This window comes from Aquarana catesbeiana, linkage group LG04, assembly GCF_042186555.1.
Source record: "Aquarana catesbeiana isolate 2022-GZ linkage group LG04, ASM4218655v1, whole genome shotgun sequence".
Taxonomy (NCBI): domain Eukaryota; kingdom Metazoa; phylum Chordata; class Amphibia; order Anura; family Ranidae; genus Aquarana; species Aquarana catesbeiana.
The window spans coordinates 85,497,655-85,516,737 of record NC_133327.1 but is presented as its reverse complement, the minus strand read 5'-3'; the positions used below and the strand labels follow the sequence as shown (position 1 = coordinate 85,516,737).

Sequence of the window (19,083 nt, the reverse complement as noted above, 5' to 3'; positions counted from 1 at the left end):
ATGTATAATATATGTGATGTTCAGATATAACACCATAGAATTGTATATTACAGATTTTTATCACTCTATCCACTGAAGAAGAGCTAGAATAAAATGTGTTGGGTTATCCACATATCCAGAATTACTTGTTGCCAAGATCTGTCTGTATATATTAGTGGCATGTGGAGCTTTAGAATGATTCTATAAGTATGGCTACGGGAGGGTTTAGAAATGTATGTTTTTATAGAACATTTTATGCCAATGTACACAATTAAATGAATGCCTTCTTCTATACAGATTTATTTTTTGATTAAAATGTTACTAAACCTACAACAGTAAAATCAGTTTGCATATGCAGTAATGTATTCTTCGACTGACTCCAGATTATGTCCGGATAAGACAGAGCCTTTGGAGTCAGGCTGCACATGCTCAGTTTGGATGTGTATTGCTAGAAAGGTTTTTTTTTTTTTTTTTTTTCTTGGGGTGGCTCATGTGATCAGCAGAGGGCCAATCAGCACTGTCCAGATAGAGTGTCAGGGGTCCTGAATCCTGATAGGACAGCTCAGTGCAGTATGAAAACTCCTCCTACAAGCTTTATCAGGAACTAATAGCCACAAGATTGCTACAGTATATACTGCTGATGAGAAAAGGTATTTAGCAGTTTATATTTACTAAAACAATTGCATTTCCAAGTTCTGTGTACTGTGGGAGACCATATATAGTGAATGAAGGGTCCTGAGTTTAGTAACACTTTAAGTATAGTTTGTATAGAGAGTGTATATTCTACATGGTGCCTAGAAAGTCCCTACCACAATCCACATTTCTTCCATAAAGTTGGGTATACACTATTAGATTTTGAATTAACATAATACCAATATTCGTACGAAATTTTCAGTACATCCGACATCTTGCTGAACGTCGTTTGAAAGCAGTTCAATATCTTGTTTGTTTTCAACATTCAATTTTGAAGTGAATGGACTTTACTAAACAAAAACTTCATGTGCGGTTAGAAAAAAATCATATTCTGCCCCTTCAAATTTTCTCGTCACTGAGGGCAAAAATGAACAATTTAATTCTCCACCGATTAGAAAAAAAAAAAAAAAACGATTGTGCGGAAAACAAAAAGTGTTGAAACTCTACTAGTGTGTATCCAGCTTTAATCTGCAAACGTATTCTACAAATCCTGAGCATTAAGAAATCATTTGCACTTCTGCTACAGAACTGCACTCTACAGAAAGCCTTACTGTATGTGCAGACAGATGTAGGTCAGAGAAAGGGACATTACACAGTACAGAGGGCTAGAGGCTGCAGTCCCACCAAGAGACCTTCTGAAAGGCCTATTCAGCCTTCCAGCAATTTTTGAATCTTAAAGACAACAGCTTGCTTTTGAAATTGCTCAACATGAATGCAAACATACATTTTCCATAAGAAGTCGCAGCTTGTCGATGTCCTTGATCTGCTGCAGATCCTTAAGAGTTAATGAGACATCACAATCTGCTTCATACACAAGAGTCTCCAATGTGACCAAGTCATCACTCAGTAGCTGTAAGCCTGGGATCCTCTTCTCCTTTCCCAGGCGTACTAAGGAGAGGGCGCCATCCACCTGCACATAACAAGAAAGCACTAAGAACATATCTTGGGCAGTATAAATATTGTATATACAAACGTTTTATGTGTAAATGTAACATATTGTATATTCGAAACATGGTTTGAAGGCAAGATTCCACCTACACTGATACCTTTTGTATACATTTTCTTTACCATCACACTCACCATCTCTCACATCATTAAAGCATTCTCAGCTTTTGCTAAAATAAGTAGAAAAATCTTGTTTCTACTAGTGGTTGAACAATCAATCACTGTAGACCATCCCTTTAAGTGTTGTTAAATCCAAAACTGAAATAGTTTTAAAGTGACTCAAAAAAACAAAAACAAAAATTAAATGGTATTTAAAAACAAAACAAAAAAAAAAAAAAACTGGCAATTATTTCTGATACACAGTGTAGTAAACATGGCAATAATGACACAAAACATGTGCTCAGTAAAAATACACTGTTCCAATAAAATAGCTTACAATAAATTAGCCCTAGCGTATGTGGTCTGTATGACAGTAACATTGGATTGCAGGCTCTGGAGACATGGACCTATGTAATTTGTTTAATGTTCCTTGTACAAGGCAGCAGAGTATGCTGGCGCTGTACCGAAGAGTGTAATAAATAAATAAAGCCGCAGGTCCTCTATGCAGAATAGGACAGGCGTATTAGAAAAGGAATTGAGTGCTGCAGATTAAGTGCAGACAGTAAGTGTAATTATATTCTAATACGGAGAATATAAATTATGCATATGCAGTGCCTGCCAACATTTCACCCATTCCAAAAGAACATTCACACAAACTCGATGAAAGAGAAATAAACTCTCATCTGCCAAGTGTAAAATAGGAAAAAATAAATGAATGAAGCAGAGCCACAATGATTCTGCAGGGAAAAGATGGAGAAAGGGAGTAGATCAACAATGGGGAGGCAAGATAAAGCAAGTCACTGTTCTTAGAGAAAAGATACAGCAATGGGGGGGTCACAATCCTATAATCGGCAAAATATATATATACAAATCAATGGGGGTTTACTGTTTTCCAGTTGAGAAAAGATACAGCAATTGGGGGGGGGGGGGGGGGAGACCATCTTCCCTCAACCAGAACACTGATGAAGATGGGTCGTGGATGGGTCCTCCAGCATGAGAAGTCACTGTACTCTAATCAGAAGATACTGTTTTTAGTATATTTCCAAGAGCAGTGGATTATTACAAGGTTTACAGCAAAGCATGGTGTAGTGGCTCAATAGAAAGCAGATTCTTTTTATTTACAGAATTGGATTTATGGCTTCAATTTCCACCAGACCTCTATAAACAGAGATATTCCAGGTTTATTCTGTGTTTGTGAAGGCTTTCTCTGGGAGCTCCAGTTTCCCAAACCCAAAAATACTGTGGCAGGCTGTATTTCTCCCATAGTGGCTCTGCTAGTGTAGTGTGGAGGAGGAGGAGGGCTTAGACTTTAGGCTCCAACTGGACAGAACTGTTGTGAAATTAAGTCTATGCAAATGACTACACTTGAAAAATACATAAAATGAGACAGGAATACAGTAAGTAGCATAAATCATTGCATGTAGTCCTCTACCTTCTACAGTTCTGATAGTTTCACGTTTCAGGAATATTCAGAATGTGAAGGAGTTTCATGGACACAAAGTTCAGGCACTTTTTTGTTGTTATACCAGACCAGTATTTAAAATATTTATGACAAAAAAAAAGTCACTGTGATCATGTGTAGACTTGGAGCAGACCTTTGTTACCAAGCCCCAGTAGGCGGGGCAAAACCTGTCAGGGGGAGTGGCTGTAGCAGCGCTGGCTGAGGCCATACACAGCCACATCCACATCTGAAGCACTGGGTTCAGCGGTATCTTACCCCACATAAAAAAAACACACTTTATAGACAGCATGCTTACTTGTCTGGAATAATTTTCAATCTCCTCCGCTCGATTCCAGTACCAGTTTTTCACTATATCGATTATTAAGTTGTCTGTTCTGTAAACTAGTAATTCAGGCTGTTCATCATATAGAAATTCAGCAAAATCTGGTAAACTGGGCTCCACCTTTAACCTGAGATGAAAAGAAACAATATAAGTTCAGATATTAAATTTACTAATTTATATAGGGCTGATAAATTCTTCAGTTCTTTACAGAAAATACAAAGCACAGTATATCAGTCTCTAGCCTAGAATAACTTAAACAGCAATCTTGGTGTACAACTATGCTTTACATATACTAAGAACAACACCCTTCCAAATTCTTGAATTTGGTGCAAAAACAGAAGGCCCATAAAGAAATGGTTTGAAGTGTTGTGTGCAAGAACTCAAGTGGCCTGCCCCGAGCCATTACATCAATCCTATTGAACACCTTTTGGAATGAAATGAATCACTGATCAAAAGCCAGGTTTTCATGTTCAACATCAGTACCTGGTCCTGATAGCATCTGTATCAGTACAAATTCCCACTTACTGCCAAAAAATGTGGAAGGTCTTCCCATATTAATGTTCCTGGTTTTGGATGCCCATCTAGAATGTATAGTCATTATGGTCATGGGGTCCATATATTGTATGCAGTTAAAGGAGCTGCTTAAATCGATACAAATCAAATAAATTGTTAAGGCAGTGCCTGGCAGGACATAGTTTTGGAAAATAAAAAGAAGTTTGTATGGCGATCGTACAGTCAGCTTTAAACAGCTTTAGGACAGTTTAGGTGTAATCCACTATCAATGAAATGTGTTGGTGGCCTGGTACATTGGGGAACGCTGTACACTTCTTGCAGAGACAACTTAAAAAGTATTGCCCTGCTGAAACCGCCCACCAGCAACTTGCTATACCAGAATGTTTACTTTTAAATAATTGGCTTTTTTAATGTTATTCATTCAAGAATGTTGCAAGCTCTTAAATTTACAAATTTACTTACTTACTTTATTTTGCTAAAAGTGTAAATTTGATGGATTGTTTCTACACAAGGAAGCAGCTCTGAATAGAATTATTGTTTAAATACAATAAAGAAATGAAAAAAAAATAAATCACACCAACCACAAGATATTTTTACCTTTTATTTTAAATTAAAAAAAAAAAAAAAAGATAACAAGCAAAATATCAATTTCAAGTGAAAGTCATCTGCTAGAAAACCATCTATTATAATGGTTATTCAGATATTTACTGTATATCAACAGTTAAAGAACTTAGACTTATCCCAACTGGTTCTAAGGTTTCACAATATTAAAATATTCTGGAACCAAGTAACTAGACTTCTGTCTCCAAACATCTTGAATTTTTTTACGATAAAAACACACTTTAAACAATGAACTACACACTTTAAACAATGAAATTATGGTGTCGCGATTCTTTTAAAGGAGGATTTCCATTTATAAATTGGAAAACTATTTGCCTTGCTATTTTACTTTAAAATGTCATTCTCCTGCAGCTACTTCTTTTACCAGGACCATGAAATGCAAAAGGAGGTACAATCTGGTATGGTGAAGGAATCAAAAAACAAAATAGATTCAATAAAAAGGGCTATTAGAGTGTTCAGAAGTATGGGTATTTTATTTATGTATTTTTTCTGAATATTTCTTATTACCTATAACTGCTACCTTATTAAAACGATTTTGTAAAAATGGGTGTCTTTACTCTGAAGAAGTCACTTGATTTGTGACACAACACATTGGGCGGAGCTAGGTGACAACACTTCCAGTCAGAGTGAAACCGAAAGTAGAGTATGAACGGTGATTCTCTGTCCCTTTCACTTGCCTATTACTGCCCTACATAACTGATTGATTGTGAGTATGTTTTTTATTAAAAAAGCTGGGTATTTTAAGCAGTATTATGCTATGACTATTTTCCATTTATATATATCTGATCATTAAGTCTGAATGTAGGCTGTGATGTCATGACCTTTAAAGCAGCGGTCATCAACCCGGTTCCTCAGGGCCCACTAATAGGCCAAGTTTGCAAGATAACTGAAATACATCACTGGTGATATCATTTGCTGTTCAGTGATTACAGTATTCTAGTCTGCATCTCCTCAAGGTAATACATAAAACCTGGCCTGTTAGTGGGCCTGAGGACAGGGTTGATGACCACTGCTTTAAAAGGACCCTACACACAAAGTAGCTACAAACACCGGATGGTAGATTTGCAAGGATAAATCACTATAAAGTGCTTGAAAAAATGTTTCATACATAACTAAGGTGAGCAGGAATTTCACAAACAGTGGGAGCACTGAAGCAGTGGCACAATAGCACGTTAGTGAAATGCATGCCAAGTTGGAACTGGTGCTTTATGAACTTGTGTCTAATGAAGACATTACTGGATGGTGTATACTAAATGGATTTTGGCACGTCTACACAGTACTTTGAATGTTGGATGTTTTTATTTATGCACAGTTTAATTTTTTTTATTATTATTAATTTCACAGAATATTTATTATGCATCATGTGGAATGGTGATTTATGCACAGTTTAATTGCTTATTTACAGTATATTATATATGTCACAGAATATTTCTATGCATCACGTGTAATGGTGATTTATGTATGGAATTGTTCATTGGTTTATATAGTGTATAAAAATACACAACTACAATTTGTGCCACTTTCAGAATTTATTTGTTGACAGGAGCAGCACATTTTAACGTATCGCTAAACACACGTGGGAACACAGTTAGGTGGTAGCAGCAGCTCTATAAATACACGGTTAAAAATTGATATCATTAAGCGTTTGGCAGCGCAGTATTAACTTATAAATTATACACACGTATTTTTCAGAACATTTCTTATTAACTATAACTGTACTATAACTTTTAAACGTTGTTCCTCAAAAAATGCGCATCTTTTCAAAAAAACAACTAATTTGTTACAAATGGTCCCAGTGGGTCTTTCTGTGCCCCCTTGTATGTCACTGTTCACACTGGTTATTTTAGCACATTAACCGCTTCAGCCCCGGAAGATTTTACCCCCTTTCTGACCAGAGCACTTTTTGCGATTCGGCACTGCGTCGCTTTAACTGACAATTGCGAGGTTGTGCGATGTTGAACCCAAACAAAACTGACGTCCTTTTTTTCCCACAAATAGAGCTTTCTTTTGGTGGTATTTGATCACCTCTGCGGTTTTCATTTTTTGCGCTATAAACTAAAAAAGAGCAACAATTTTGAAAAAAACGCATTATTTTTTAATTTTTGCTATAATAAATATCCCACAAAAATATATAAAAAAACTATTTTTTTCCTCAGTTTAGGCCGATATGTATTCTACATATTTTTGGTAAAAAAAAAAAAAAAAAAAATGCAATAAGCGTATACTGATTGGTTTGCGCAAAAGTTACAGCGTCTTCAAAACAGGGGATAGTTTTATGGCATTTTTATATATTTTTTTTTTTTTTACTAGTAATGGCGGCGATCTGCAATTTTTATCAGGACTGCGACATTATGACCGACACGTCGGACAATTTTGACACATATTTGGGACCACTGACATTTATACAGCGATCAGTGCTATAAAAATGCATTGATTACTGTAACTGGCAGGGAAGGGGTTAACACTAGGGGGAGATCAAGGGGTTGTGTTCCCTAGTGTGTGTTCTAACTGAAGGGGGAGTGGACCGGATAGGGGAAGAGATAGATCGCTGTTCATGCTCTGTATGAACAGACGATCTGTCACTTCTCCCCTCAGAGAACCGGAAACTGTGTGCTAACACACACACAGATCCCGGTTCTCCGTGTGCCCCGAGCGATCACGAGAGCCTGGCGGTGATTGCGACCACCGGCCACTCGCATCAGCTCTCTGGGTGAGCAGGTGTGGACAGAAAGGGAACCGACTTAACATGACGGCGATTCGCGCAGCCGAGCCATGTTGCCGCAGTATAACTGCATCGGCTGGTCGGCAAGCGGTTGTATACCCCGCTTTGACATTTTTACCTACAGGTAAGCCTATGAAGCTTACCTGTAGGTAAAGTGAATATCTTCTAAACCTGTACGGTTTAAAAGATATTCACCTTGCATGCAGCCGCTGACATCAACTGCAAATGCGCTCTGAAGGTCCGGCGGATGGTGCTGGAAAATCATAGCTCCTTGCCGGAAAGAAAACTCTCGAGCGCATGCTCCGGCCACTCAGAGCGAACCCGGAAGAAATGCAGAGGGAACATGTCAGCTCCCTCAGCGGTGACCAGGAGGCGATGCCGGCGATTCGTTCTAAGGTAAGTATTTTACAATGAGTTAGTATGCAGTGCATACTAGCCGATTATGCCGTTGCCTTACAGGTTTGGGGGTTTTTTCGGGTTTTTTTTACAGGCATACAACCGCTTTAAAGACTGGTACAGCAGTTCAGCTGTTACTACATTGAAAGGTTTCCATGAAAATAGTAAAGTATAGCTATAAACACAACCTTCGACAAGATACATTTTCAAGAAAAAAAATGAAATTCCCTTCAATATTTATTATTCCTTGCAGCTCCAAGGATATTCCAGTTTTGGAATATAATGGAAATCAAATGCTTAGTCTTTCCTAGGTTCTATTTTAAGGTGCTTTTCCTGTATGATATTTCCATAAATTCTTTGTCCTTGTAGGAAGCCAAGGTGTCTGGTAATTCTTATTCTATGTGCACCATTTGATATTATCTGCACAGAGAAGGGAATGCAAGGCTGCTGGACAAGTCCTCAAGGCCATGTATCCATTAATGATTACAGGATGTAGTATAGATTTTCAGTGCAGGTATTGTTTCTGGAGAATATAACACTCTCTGTGGCCAGTGCTACCTTTTACAAAAACAAGAAATTGCGCAACACTTTTTTATAGAAATGCCTGAAAAGAATATAACCGAATTGTTCTTCACAATGAAACAAGGCAAAGTAAGTTACCAATTAACACACTCGTCCATTTTTTTTTTTCTACTGAATATATTTTTTTTTTCTAAGTAGTAGTTTTCTCACATGATAAAAAAAACAAAAACAACTAAGCATATCTAAACCCAAGGATACAAAAATAAGGTTATCAGTGATACAACTGTGGGAATTGAGATTTCTTCACTAGTATCTTCCTACTGGTGACATTTTCACTAAAGACCAGAAAAGATTGTAGGGCACCCAGTAGTACTTATTATTGGGGAAAGTGGACTTAAAAGATTGTGGTATTCATATTTGGGGAGGCAAAAATGTTTCACGGGAAATAGCATTATGGATAATAATAATGACCTTCAAACAGCTGCAAAAGCCAATGATGATGTGGATGAACAGAAAGGAGTATTACCAAACTGATGTAAGTAATTTTATCACTGTGTTAAATGTATTAAAAACTTCTTTGGTGGAGAATTCAATAAAACTTCTGCGTCACTTTTCTGGCGTTAATCTCTCTTGTTATCATATTGTGCTAAATTCATTAAGCATCTGCGACACTTTTGGCCCTCACAGTGTCTCGTGCACCAAATTCAGGTAGTTCTAAAATGCACCACTTTTACAATTTGTTGCAATAAATGTGCCAAATTCAAAATAAAATGCCAACTGTTTGTGTCTTTCAAAAGTGGAGCTAATTAAAACCAACTCTCTTTTGGTGTACAGAGGGAGAAACTAGCACAGACAGATTTTACAGAAGTGTCTTGTGTGCATTGTAAAAGTGATGCAGCATGTGCCAAATCCAGGTACAAATTCTGGACAGGTGTAGGAATCTAGCGCATGCTAACCTACATTTAGAAAGCATTAGAGATGCTTTTGCAAACTCTGCACCAGTCTTTATGAATATCAAGGTTTGTGTTTAAGCAAATGGGGCAACCTTTTTTGTTCACTTATCTCACTCCTGATTAAAAACAGAAGACTTTGTCAGTAATGTTAGTAATAATTGTAAAGCAGAGATCATGTCACTTATAATATCTAGGATAGGAGCCCTGAAGCAGCTTTTTTTCATGGAAAGAAAGAGGCCATTATTTTCTCAAACTAAAAAATAAATATGGCATTATTGCTATGCACTGCTCTGTTGATTCAGTTGAAAAGTGTAAAAATGTAATGCTAGATCCACTCCACCATGAGTGATGCCCTGCTTTTCATCATTCTTTTTAAATCTTACCGAATATTGAAGGGTAGCTATATAAAAAGTGTGATGAATGAGCATCTCTCCACAATTTTCAATACTACTTAAGCCGCTCAAAGGTTTGAATATCGGCCAGTTCAGCAGGGATGGGCCAAGGTTTAAACCATCTATGGGTAGGCTGATTGTGCCCAAGACAGCCAGCGTGTCGGATTTTTACATGCAATTATCGACAGTGGCTATAGCCCGCAGCAATATTCACAGTGTTCTTCTGGCAGGGATGGCTCCCCACAACCTCTGCCGGGGGAAAACAATAGCTCCATGGGAGGGATTCTCCCATCAACAATGACTGTGTTGATGGGGGAATTGAGCAATGTGCTTTCCTGCAGCCTGTGGTTGCAGGCAAGAAAACTGCATCATCTATGGCCTGCTGAAGTGTGTAAAATGTTGCAGAAACTATTTATAAGCTATGAATGCCATTTCTAAGTCCATGTTTGTCCTGCTGACAGAATGTTACTAAATAAATTAAAATGGTAGAGTGACAGTAAATAAACTGCCTAATGGGAAAGTGTATGCCAGCATAAGTAGAGGCAAAGTATTATTTTAAACAAAACAACAGCACTTGCATCTTTTCTGGCTACATTATACATGCCAGAGAAAGAAAGCCAAGTAGATTTTCTTTATTATTAGCTTTAATCAAACACTGAACACTTTTTCTGTTTCTATAGAGAATGCAGGGCATATCATTAGCCAAGTGGCAGGCATCCACTGAAACATACAACACGAGTGGAAAATCTTTAGTTTGAATATTTATGCCGATCATTAGGAGGGACAAAGCCCTCAGCATCTTCCAAGATGTGCAGTGGAAGCAGCAGATGTTTGCTATCTACATTGAGTAAGTCTTTATAGAGTGTCCTTGTCTTTTTAGGTGGAAACTGAGATATTGTGTATAACCTGTACAGAAGAGAAGTGTGGAAACTCATTCCAGCCTTTACATCCACATGAAACAGACATAAATGAACACTACATTTCAAGTTAGACTTACCAACTTGTTTTCCATAAGTCTTTCAGGACAGCACCTGAGAGAACGTGACTCCTCCCACCGGACCACAGGAAACACCTCCTTCCTCCAGATATTTAAAGGGAGGCACCTCCCTACCACACCTCAGTTGTAGAAGAGAACCACAGGCTGTGGCTGGAACACAAACACATATGTTAGTCACAGCGTAGTACATAAAAAAAAAAACTAATAGGGCGGGTCGTTGCTGTCCTTAAAGAGTTATGGAAAACAAGTTACCGGTAAGTCCAACTTAAATTTTTCCCAAAGCATCTTTCAGGGCAGCACCTGAGAGGATAACAGAGACTTACCCCCTTAGGATGGGACAACAGCCTGCAGAGCCTTCCTGCTAAACTCCTGATCGTTGGCAGATGTAAGGCCCAGTCTGTAATGTCGCGAAAAGGTGCGACAACTTGACCAAGTTGCCGTCTTGCAAATTTGTTCAGGGGTGGCACCAGCTCTTTCTGCCCAAGTGGCCGCAAGCGCTCTGGTTGAATGTGCACGAATTACAGCTGGCAGGGAAAAACCTGCATGCGAGTATGCTTCTAGGATGCATAATTTCAGCCATCTGGCTATTAATCCTTTAGAAGCCTGGCAGCCTTTCTTGATGCCCGAAAAAAGGACAAATAACAACAAGTCTGAACGTCTAAAGTCCTTTGTTATTTCTAGGTAACATAACAAAATTGTTTTGACATCCAACATATGGAAAAAAGGTCTCCTTCTCCCCCGATGGGTTAGAACAGAAGGTTGGGAGCACAATGTCTTGTGAACGATTATGCATCAAGACTACCTTAGGTAAGAATTTTGGGTCTGTCCTAAGGATAACTCTATCCAGAAACACTGAAAGGTAAGGTTCCCTAATTGACAGAGCGTGAAGCTCACTGATCCTGCGTGCTGAAGTAATGGCGATCAGGAACACAGCCTTAGGAGTGAGACATTTGAGTGACACTTCTTCCAGAGATTCAAAAGGACTCCTTGCTAGGGATTGCAGGACTACCAACACGTCCCACTTAGGGAAATTTTTGATAGGTGCTGGTTTTGATCTTGCAAGAGCCCTAAAAAAAAATCTGACTACCAGCGGTTCAAAGGCCACAGATTTCTCTAAGAAAACCGCTAGCGCAGCAACCTGTACTTTTAAGGTACTGACTGCTAGTCCCTTATCAGCGCCATCTTGCAAAAACTCCAAGATGGAAACAAGGCTCTTCTGGATCTTCTTTAATATCAGTGGGATTAACTGCAATGGGGGGAAAGTGTAGCAAAAGTGAAATTTCCATGGATGCACCAGGACATCTGTCCCTAGTGACCCATCGAGATTATACAGAGAAAAGAACTGATGAACCTGTGCATTCACGTTCAAGGCGAACAGGTCCACCTCTGGCTGTCCCCGCATACTGGAAATTGTTGCGAAGACCTCCTGATTCAGAGACCACTCAGCTTCCTGAATGGGTTACCTGCTTAGGAAATCCGCCACTCTGTTCAGGGTCCCCTTTAGGTGGAATGCCGACAAGGATAGCAAATGCTTTTCTGCCCACAAAATAATTTCCGTTGCCAGTGCTTTTAAGGACTTGCTCCTTGTGCCCCCGTCTGTTTAGATAAACCACAGCCGTGGCATTGTCTGTCAACACTTGAACGTGGTGATAGTGGAGATGCTGAGCGAATATCGGTATTGATAAAGCAATTGCCTTCAATTCTCTCTGAGTTGAGGATTTTATTGCCTCCTTCTTGGGCCAACTTCCCCGAGTGAAATTTTCCTCTAGGTGGGCCCCCATTCCCAAGAGTTGGAGTCTGTTGTCAGTCTTCTTTCGACTGGGAAGCCCCAAGCCAGGCCCCTTGATAGGATATCCTGATTCCTGCACTACCATAGTGACCTCTTCACCTTGGCTAGAAGCTTCACCTCCGTGTCCAGGGATCTTAGGCTGTGATCCCATGACCTTAGGAGAAAAGCTTGTAGACTCCTGAAGTGTAGTCTTGCCCACTGATTAACCGGCATTGTCGAGGTCAGGACCCCTAAAGCCAAAATTATCTGCCTTATCATTATCGGTTGGTTGGCCTGCAGCAAAGAAACTGTGCACTGAACCTTGTCATTTTCTTGCGGGAGAAAAATCTTCTGTTCTATCGAATTGATCTGATAGCCCAGAAACCAAACCTTCTGGGACAGATCTAGGGAGGACTTCTGGAGATTCAAAATCCATCCCAGAGAATCCAGATGGTTGTGTGCTCGGACCCAAGCCTCGTATACACATTCAAATTGTTGGCCAACAGAGTGTCAGACGAATGTAGTGACGTACTACGTGGAATTTTAGCTCTTGAGCGCCACCCTTTTGGCACCTTCTGCTAATGTCGTGTTTGGTGAGCATCGATTCCAAGCATGTGTGTTTGTACTTTGGACTTGTGTACAGACGAGATGACAATCTGACAACAGACCGCTGTCCGCTGAAAATTTACTAGCCTGTCATCCAACAATTGTTGGCCGAAAGTTGGACAATTGTCTAATGGAGAGTACTAACGGTCGGATTTTAGGCAAACAATCTGTCATCACACAATTCCCGGCTGCAAATCTGATCGTGTGTACGAGGCTTAAGTCTTGTTGTAACCTCTCCCCTGAGGGAGTGAAGAATAGACTGTCATCCAAGTAGGGAATTACTGCGATCCCCTGAAGTCGAAGCGGAGCTAGTGCTTTCGCCATCACCTTGGTGAAAATCTGTGGTGCGGATGACAGACCGAACGGTAGGGCCCTGAACTGTAGATGGTGAATCACGCCTTCCATAATTACTGCCAATCTGGGATACCTCTGGGACTGGGGTGAAATTGGGACATGCAGATATGCATCCCTTAAGTCTATCGACGCCATGTAACATTCTGGGGTCAGTAGATTTCTGACTGAAAAAATAGAGTCCATCTTGAACCTTCTGTACCTGACGGACTTATTCAGATGTTTTAGGTTGAGGATCAACCAGAATTTTTCCTGTTTTTTTTTTACCAAGAAAATGTAAGAATAAAATCCCTGTTGCCATTCTCCTGGTAGCACTTGGACCACTACACCATGCTGCATCAGCTCCTTTAACAAGGACATCATGGACAGGGCTTTTACTGTATCCTTTGGGGTATTCATCACAAGAAATCCTCTTGGGGGAGATTCTGTAAACTCTATTGCATAGCCTTGAGAAAGAGTGGTCAGAATGAACTGATTTGACGTTATGCCTGACCACTGCGGAAAGAAACTTTGCAGCCTTCCGCTCACCCGCAGGGTCGAGTCATTGAGATTTTTCGGCTTCCGCAGGAGGATGATGGAAAAGGAATCCGCCCTTGCCTTTAGCTTTTTCCGCAGACCAATTCGTCATCCTCCTCTGGGATTTGTTGTCCTGCTCCTGAGCTCTTTGAGGTCGAAAAAGGCACTTTGTGGGTTGTTTCTTCTTCTTTACCGGAAAGGACTTCTTCCTATCGGCTGTCCAGTCTAGGGTGGTATCTAGATTAGGACCAAAGAGAAGGTCACCCAAAAAGGGAATCCCACAGAGCTTGCTCTTCGATGCCGCATCGCCTCGCCAAGTCTTCAGCCACAATCCTCTTCATGCCGAAATTGTTAAGGCTGCTGATCTAGCCGACATTCTAAAAGCTTCGACTGAAGCATCCGCCATTTAGGCTACCGCGGAGGACAAGGTAGTGAAAGAATCCAATATCTCTGGTTTGGGTGAATCTGCTAATACATGTGCTTTTAGCTGGTTAAACCAATATTCCAGGTTTCTAGTGGTCTCCACGCATGTCGTAGCCATGGCTGGTTTTAAATTGCTCATGATCGATTGCCAAGATTTCTTGCGCAAAAGATTTATTCGCTTATCAATTGGATCCGTTAGGATCCCCATGTCTTCAAAGGCTAGTTCAGTGGACTTCGAGACCTGGAAAAGGCAGCGTCGAGCTTGGGGACATTGTTCCATACCGCAGAGGGGTCTTCCCCAAAAGGAAAGCGTCTCTTCTCAGCTCCGGTTCTTGCCATTCCTTCTTTATGGAATCTGAAATGACAGAATGCACCGGAAATGTTCACCCCTTGGGCTCACTTAGACTCGCATACATACAGTCATGCAGTGTCAGCTCCTTTTTTCTTCGCTTAGGCCAAAGGTAACATGTATGGCTCTAAGAAGCCCATCAACTTCTTCCAGGGATAGTTTAAACTTGGAGGGGGCCACTTCAGCCCCTTCACCCTTCTCCTCTTCCAAATCGTCATTGGAAGGCGCAGGGGATTGTTTTTCCCTGGTAGAAGGACCTTCAGACAGAGTCTCTAACACTGGGACAGAAAGTGAACTCTGGGAAGACTCTGATGTGGAGGGCTGGCTAGCAGCCGGACAAATGAATGAGTCACGGAATGTTTGAATTCGTGGCATAGAGTTCCTTCTTTACAGAGGCAACCAAGTCATCACAAACGGAAGTAGATTCCTCTTTGACTAAAGAAGCAATGCAAGTACTGCATAGGGCTTTTTTCCAATTCTCTCCCATCTTAGCTTTGCATGAGTGACATCTCTTTTTGCCGGGGTCAGAGCTTTTGGCTTGAGAGAGGAAACAAAGAAAAAAGGGAAAAAAAACAGGGGACCCTTGTAGACCTAATCTCTGCCTGCGGACCACCCACAAGGTGCACTAGGAAAGAAAACACAACCTCCAGTGCCCAGACAGGCACCCGCCACCAGGGGGAAAGAAAAAAGGAAGACCGGAAACCCCAGGTAAAAGAAATGGGCAGACTTAATTAACTGCCCCCTACCTGAGTCTTGCTGGTGCCTGTACCCACTGCTGCAGACACCTCTTCTTCCATAGCGGGTGTGCAGCGCTCTGCTCGTGGCTTTACACGCCGCTTCCGAACTCTCATAGTGCCACTGCACCGAACAGGAAGCAGAAAGAGGTGCCAGCTCCTGCCCTGCCTCCTCCCCCTGCATCCGGCCACCGGAAATGATGTCGCTGCTCCCAGGATAATGAAGTGGGTCACCGGACCGTCTGCGGCTCTCCCCGAGCACCTATGGGGTAAGAGAAGCCCGAACCTACCGCTGCAAAAGCCCTGGTAAGGCGAGAGGGCTGGGGTCTTTACAAAAGGAGGAAAAAAACAGGAGAGGAAGCCTGTCTCTCAGGAGCACTGTCACGGAACGCCCCACACTCCGCTTGAGTGCTTCCGTCATATACCGCTTCCTAAGTTCTGGAACACGAGTCCAATGGATCTGGCTATAGGAACCCCAAGAACTAGACAACACCAGTCTTGGAGTACATCAGAACTGCCTTTATTTTGAGATCTCACAGACCTTTTTATGTCAGGGATGACTCAAAGCTAACCTAATTAACATGACCTAATTTACTACAAAATGTACCCAGACCAGATGACAGTCTTGTGGGCACCGGGCTTCACACATTAATACAATTAACAATACAAACAACAAACAACAATCTCCCCCCTCCTCAGCCTAGACCATTCGTCTATTAGCCAGGGCTGGTGGCTAATGTGATCAGCTCTCTCAATTAACATAAACAACAATGGGTGAAAAGACTCTTAGAGCCACACTAAACACATTATAGCAGAGTTGATGACATTAGCATTTAACAGTACGAGTCCCAATGGTATAAATCAGTCATCATTCTAATATGGCATATAAAGGGTTCCAGAGTCTGTGTGTTTTGGGGGGACATGGAGCTGAATCCATAGTAACATCAACCCCAGGGTCCCCAGGCATACAGCTCACAGAGAGCACCATTCCCCCAAATGCTAGGGCCCATAATCGGTGGGCAACAGGCCTGCATACAGTCCTCTCCAACAGCCTCCGTCCCGGCCAGGTCCGTGACAAGCACCCAAGAGTTCCCCCCCCCCAAAAGGTGTTCCCTCCGGGCTGGAAGAAACACAAATACTGAGGTGTGGTAGGGAGGCGCCTCCCTTTAAAGATCAGGAGGAAGGAGGCGTTTCCTGTGGTCCGGTGGAAGGAGTCACGATCTCTCAGGTGCTGTCCTGAAAAATACATTCAGACAGCCATGTGTTTTGAGTAGGACAGCATGGTTTGGTCAATTGCTTATGTTTTCCATCTCTAAGGAAACCCAGCATGTAGACTGGGCTACGGTAGCCTGTGTCACTGCCCACCTTCAACAAAATCAATACCCTATCTGGATTACATTTGTTTGTTTTTTTTTGTGTTTTGGAACATGCCTGACCACCAATTGCCACTAGGGATGCATGTGACAAGATGAAAACGAAGCAGCACAGTTGGGACACAATTGTCGCCCCATAACAGGAAGTGACCGCACAAGGATATTCATGGCAGGAGAACCAAGTATTCTTCTAAAGTGGATCTTCACCATGAAAATAAAGTTTCCTCCTATCCATTCCTCCTCCTGTCTGCTACATAAATCAGGCACTATTTTATATTTCCCTTTTTTTTCAGTAAAAGGGTTCTGCCTATACACCCCCATGCACGTCACTCGCCTAGGCCAATGACGTACTCTATACTCATTGTGCCTCCTGAGATATGCACGTCACATATCCCAGGAGGCACAACCCTTCCCTGACATTGGAAGAGGAGGGTGGGTCCAGTGATGCATCATTGGGAGGCTCAATGGCTAAACAACGAGGAACTGGCAGCCTCCCTATGATGTCACACAATAAGATGGAGGCACAGGACTGAGAAGGGGCTGCTGAGAAGAGGATCTAAGCAAGACAACGCTGAATCCACTGGGTGGGTGAGTATCTGAACTGTGAAGAACGCAACATCAGGTAAGCAGAAGTTAAAAACAAAGAAAAAGGGGGGTAGAGCGGAAGATCTGCTGTAATAAAAATAATGTATACATCTTAATGTATATATAATGCAAAATGGATTAAAATAGTTTTAAACCTCCAACATGATATATGGACAAAGCATATTCCTCTATAGTAAAGTGTATTTTCTGTCTGTTGACTCATTCTTCTGTTATCTGCACGTCTGACAAAGTTTTCCTGACACCAAGAGAAAAAAGGCGACAGGGGAGGGAGCTCCAGCACACAGCCTGCGACTGACAGCCTCAGCTCTGTTCCTGTGTGAAGTGAGGGGGGATGTCAATTTCCCTCTAAATAGCTCTCCTCACTAAGCTCTGCAGAGTGTAACTTCAGCTCCCTATCTTCTACTTTCTGAATGCTCAGACAAGCTGTATAAATTCTGGACTTTGAATGGATGTAGAGAAGAGAAGACTGAAAATAAGGTACAACTTATGTAGGAGAATTTGTTTCATCTCTGTATATCACCTGAAGTCAGTTACTTCACTGAGTATATAAAAGGGTTTAACAACGTAAAGCTCATGTAAGATTTTATTGCGTGAGTTTAGTAATATATTGAACTAAATCAACAGGCAAACTACTGCTTCCCAGTTGTCTTTACAGCTCTGTTTTAGTAAACTCATAATCAAGGGAGTCATCATTGTTCAGCTACATGAGAATGGGGAAAAGGGGTGGTGGGACCATTCACATTTAGACAGGCATGGAGCCACTGGACCTTACCAGGTCACCGCCTCACTTAAAGTCCCAAATTGTTCTTTTTCTTTCTTCATTGTTCAGCTAGAGGAGAGGTTAATTCTTTCAAATGGTACAAATGTACCAATGTCAATTTTATAAGAGGGGGGATTCCCCTCACTTTGGGGAGATTTCCTTTCATTTCCTGTTGGGTCTCTAGGACAGAAAGTGAAGGGAAATATTACCAGAGGGACACAGGCAACACAAAACAACCGAACAGGTTTTAACCATTCGCAAGTCTACCCAAAATGTAACAAAAGGTTTTGCCCTTTACAAACCCTTTAATATATTTAGTTTAAGAAACATCAGCAAAGACCTGTGCTTCAGAAAAAGGACCATATGTTGCCACTGCATACTTTGTGACAGTGTAAAAACTTAAATGAGATAGTAGTTATTGGGTTTATAGTCATGTGAAAAAACTTGGTACAGCATGGAAAATGTTGGCTTTTAGAACATATATTAACAGGCAAACATTAGCTCTTCATTCAAATAATTCCTCCAGATAACTGTGATATACTTGAATAAATGATACATAAAAATGACAGGGTATGCATAGTGAAGCGTGGAGTAATAAAATAGTATGGTTTGGGGTTGTATTGCTGCCTCATGACTTGCAGTCATCAAGTAAACTTCTGGGTTCTATAAGGCCATCTGTCCAAAAGCTGAAGTTGAACCAGAAACAGATCTTTTTTACATAACAAGGATCTAAAGCACACAAGCAAATCCAAGAAGTGTGTAAAAAAGAAGAAATGGAGGGTTGTGGAATGGCCTAGTCAAAGTCTCGACTTGAGTCCCCTAGAAATATAGTTGGGAGTATTGAAAGTGAAAGCTCATGCTAAGAAATTCACAAACATGTTGCAACTGAAGGAATTTTCCATAAGAAGAGAAGAGAAGAGAAGTGGTCTAAAATTTCAATGTCAGAAACCGGTGGGAAGTTTTTTAAAATCCATAGTCATT

The 19,083-nt window shown here is 41.1% G+C and overlaps 1 protein-coding gene across 2 annotated transcripts in view; it reads right to left on the bottom strand.

Annotated features, from left to right (window-relative positions):
• The window catches only part of NBAS (NBAS subunit of NRZ tethering complex), a 1,128,646-nt gene that overhangs the window by 764,740 nt on the left and 344,823 nt on the right, over nucleotides 1–19,083 (bottom strand). For both annotated transcript variants that reach the window (XM_073625355.1, XM_073625357.1), the window contains exons 23-24: nucleotides 3,474–3,627; nucleotides 1,397–1,582 (exon numbers count right to left, since the gene is read on the bottom strand). In XM_073625355.1, coding sequence (XP_073481456.1) covers nucleotides 1,397–1,582; nucleotides 3,474–3,627 — 340 coding nt within the window. The remainder of the gene's footprint in view (nucleotides 1–1,396; nucleotides 1,583–3,473; nucleotides 3,628–19,083) is intronic.